This window comes from Echinops telfairi, unplaced genomic scaffold, assembly GCF_000313985.2.
Source record: "Echinops telfairi isolate 266 unplaced genomic scaffold, ASM31398v2 ScPeMD7_7469;HRSCAF=8507_1, whole genome shotgun sequence".
Lineage (NCBI taxonomy): Eukaryota > Metazoa > Chordata > Mammalia > Afrosoricida > Tenrecidae > Echinops > Echinops telfairi.
In genome coordinates, this window is record NW_022111373.1 from 12,688,598 (window position 1) to 12,692,072 (window position 3,475).

The window sequence follows — 3,475 nt, forward strand, 5'->3', positions numbered from 1 at the left end:
ATGGAAGCAGACGAACATACCTTTCTCCCATGCAGCAGCTGGTGCGCTCAGATAACTAACCTTTTGGTTAACAGTTAAGGTGGTAACAGTGCACCCTTAGGGCTCCTTAAATTGCACAAAATCCACCAATTTCTTATGAACCATAGTAGGCTTGGGTAAATTAAAGATGCTGATGGTCACCTTCATTGTTTTTCTTAGATATTGATGAGTGCGCAGACCCCATAAACTGCGTGAATGGTTTATGTGTCAACACACCTGGTCGCTATGAATGTAACTGTCCGCCTGATTTTCAGCTGAATCCTACTGGTGTGGGCTGTGTGGGTAAGTAGGAAACAAATGCCAAGAATTAGATAGAGTTGACTAGTCAGACTCTTAGAAATGAACTGTGATGAATGTCTACCCGAGTTCATTTAAATTGAAATAATCCTTGGGGAATTCTACATTACCAAACATTATAGAGTCACTTTTACCATATTTTCCAAATCAGACTTTGAAATGGGAATTGCACCTGACTTGGTAGAAACTAAGTCTTCACTAACGTAGGGAAGAACATGCTCAACATAATTGCAACTGAAAGACCTCTAGAAAGACTTCAAGCCTCGAGTTGTAATCTTGAAAGATCCCGTGGGAAAAACATTGAGTGATGGAAGACACATCAAGAGAAGACAGAACGCACAGATCACTGTACCAAAAAGAAATCGTCAACCTTGCATCACTTCAGGGGGTAGCACAAGAGTGAAGACCGATAATAAGACAGGAAGAAGTTCAGACTGCACCAAACACATTTGTCAAAAACAGGGTTTTAGGAATTGATGGAATACCAATGAAATGTTTCAACGAGCTGATGAAACACTGAAAGCACTCACTAGTCTATGCCAGGAAACTTGGAAGCTAGCTACTTAGCCAACTGATAGGAAGAGATCCATATTTGTGCTTCTTCCAAAGAAAGGACATCTAACAAAATGCTCAAACTTATACAGCAATATCATTGATACCAAATGCAAGTAAAATTTTGCTGAAGATTGTCCAACAATGGTTGTGGCAGTGCATTGACAGGAAACTGTTGCTAGAGGTTCAAGCTGGATTCAGAAGAGGATGTGGAACAAGCTATCATTGCTAATGTCAGATGGATCTTGACTCACAGCAGAGAATACCAGAAAGAGGTTTGCTTATGTTTTATTGACTGTACAAAGGCATTCCACTGTGTGGTCTATAAAAAACTTTTGGATAACCTTGAGAAGAGTGAGGATTGGAGCTCATACATGGATCAAGAGGCAGTTATTCAAACAGAATAAGGGAATGCTGCATGGTTTAAAATCAGCAAAGTTGTGTGTCATGGTTGTACCTCTCACCATACTTAAGTCAGTCTACATTCTGAGCAAGCCACCAGAGAAGCTGGATTATATGAAGAAGATTGTGGCATCAGAATTGGAAGAAGGCTAACAACTTGAAATGGGCAGATGACACAAACTTGCTTGCTAACACTGAGGTGGACTTGAAGTACTTACAGATGAAAATTGCAGCCTTCAGTATGGATTACAACTCAGTGTCAAGAAGTCCAAAATCGTCACAACTGGACCGATGGGTAACATCAGAATAAATGGAGGAAAAACGGAAGTCATCAAAGAATTTGTCTTGCCTGGATTCACAATCAGTGTTGATAGAGGCAGGAGTCAAGAGATCAAAAGACATAATGCATTAAGTAAATTGCACAGACCTCTGTAGAGTATTGAAAAACTTTGAGGACTGAGAGGTGCCTGACTCAAGCCATGATACTTTCCATTGCCTCATGCCTGCGAAAGTTGGCCATTGAATAAGGAAGACCAAAGAAGAGTTGATGCATTTGAATTGTGGTGCTGGAGAAGAATATTGCAAGTGTCCTGGACTGCAAACAGAACAACGCAGTCGGTCTCAGAAGTATGGTCAATAGTGCTCCTTAGAGACAACAATGACCAGACTTCATCCTACATACTTGGGGCGTGCTGTCAGGAGAGACTAGTCCCTGGGGAACAACATCATGCTTGGTGAGGTGGCGCAGTGAAAAAGAAGACCCTCCACAAGATGGATTGGCACAGTGGCTTTCTCAGTCGGTTCAGGCCTTGGAAGGATTGTGAGCAGGGCATGGGACTGGACAGTTTGATTCTGTTGTACATGGGGTAGCTGCAGGTCAGAACTGACTCGATGGCACCTAACAACCGCCACCACCACAGCAAGGCTCAGGTTGGTTCCATTTAGTTGGTCAAGGTCACAGAGATGCGTATGGACAGAGCCTAGGACATTGTCCTGCATGAGTCCTCCTGGCCCAGTGATGAAGAGCAAAGACCACAGCCTTCAGTATGGAATGCACCTTAGCAAAAAGCAAGCAAAATCCTCACAACTGGACCAATAAGCAACATGAATGGAGAAAAGAGTGACATTGTCGAGGATTACAGTTCACTTGGATCCTCCATCAATGCCCAGGAAGTCAAGAAATCCAATGACATAAGGCACTGGGGAAACTGCTTTCAAATGATGTCTTTAAAATGTTAAAAAGCAGCAATTGCGCTTTGAGGACTAAGGCATGCCTGGCCTTGTCATGGTGTTTTCAGTCACTTCCTATGCAGTAAAAGATGGACAATGAATAAGAGGACTAAGGAAGATGCATAAGAACGGATGCTTTAGGATTTGGGTGTTGGTGAAGAAAATTAAATACACCATGGATTTCTGGAACAAGGAACAAATCCATCTTGGAAATATAGCAAGTTTGTTCCTTAGAAGCAACATGGTGAGAATTCATCTCATGCACTTTGGAAATGTCCTCCGAAGGGACCAGTCCCTGGAAAAGGACATCCTTAGAGACAAAGGTAAGACATCCTTAGAGGCTGCTTTACTCCAGGTAAATCAGGGACTTTGGTTTGGTTTGGTTTGGTTTTAGACACCCACTCGTTATCTCATCAAACACTTAATACTTCATCCACACATTAAAAACAAACACTTCTCTGCCAGTCGTTTGCATTTTCAACAAAAGGAAGCTCCGCCGTTTCTGTTCTCAGACTGGAACCATTTCTTACTCCATACCATCAACCAATATTAAATTACAAGCATATCTTGGAGACCTCGCGAGCTTGGTTCCAGAGCGCCACAACGCAGTGAATACAGTGTAGTGTAGACAAAACGCGCACTGGGACACCAAAAAATCTTGAAAAGTTTTAAGCAACTAACTTTGATACAAAGAATAATGAGGAAGCTTTTCTTTGTAGGATACAGAATTTGAATTTCCTCGTTTAAGTGACTTTTCTAAAGTTCTTATTCCAAAAACAAAATTTTTTAACATTTTTTAATTTAATAATTTTATTGGGCTCATACAATTCATCACAATACATAGATCAATTGTGTAAAGCACACCTATACATTTGTTGCCCTCATCGTTCCCAAAATTCGCTTTCCTCTTGGGTTCCCAGAATCAGCTCCTTTTCCTTTTTCCCCTCCCCCTCCC

At 41.6% G+C, this 3,475-nt stretch overlaps 1 protein-coding gene across 1 annotated transcript in view; it reads left to right on the forward strand.

Moving 5' to 3' along the window:
- FBN2 (fibrillin 2) overlaps positions 1-3,475 on the forward strand; it is a 266,701-nt gene that overhangs the window by 208,804 nt on the left and 54,422 nt on the right. Inside the window, exon 36 of the mRNA XM_004696589.2 lies at positions 199-321. Coding sequence (XP_004696646.1) covers positions 199-321 — 123 coding nt within the window. The remainder of the gene's footprint in view (positions 1-198; positions 322-3,475) is intronic.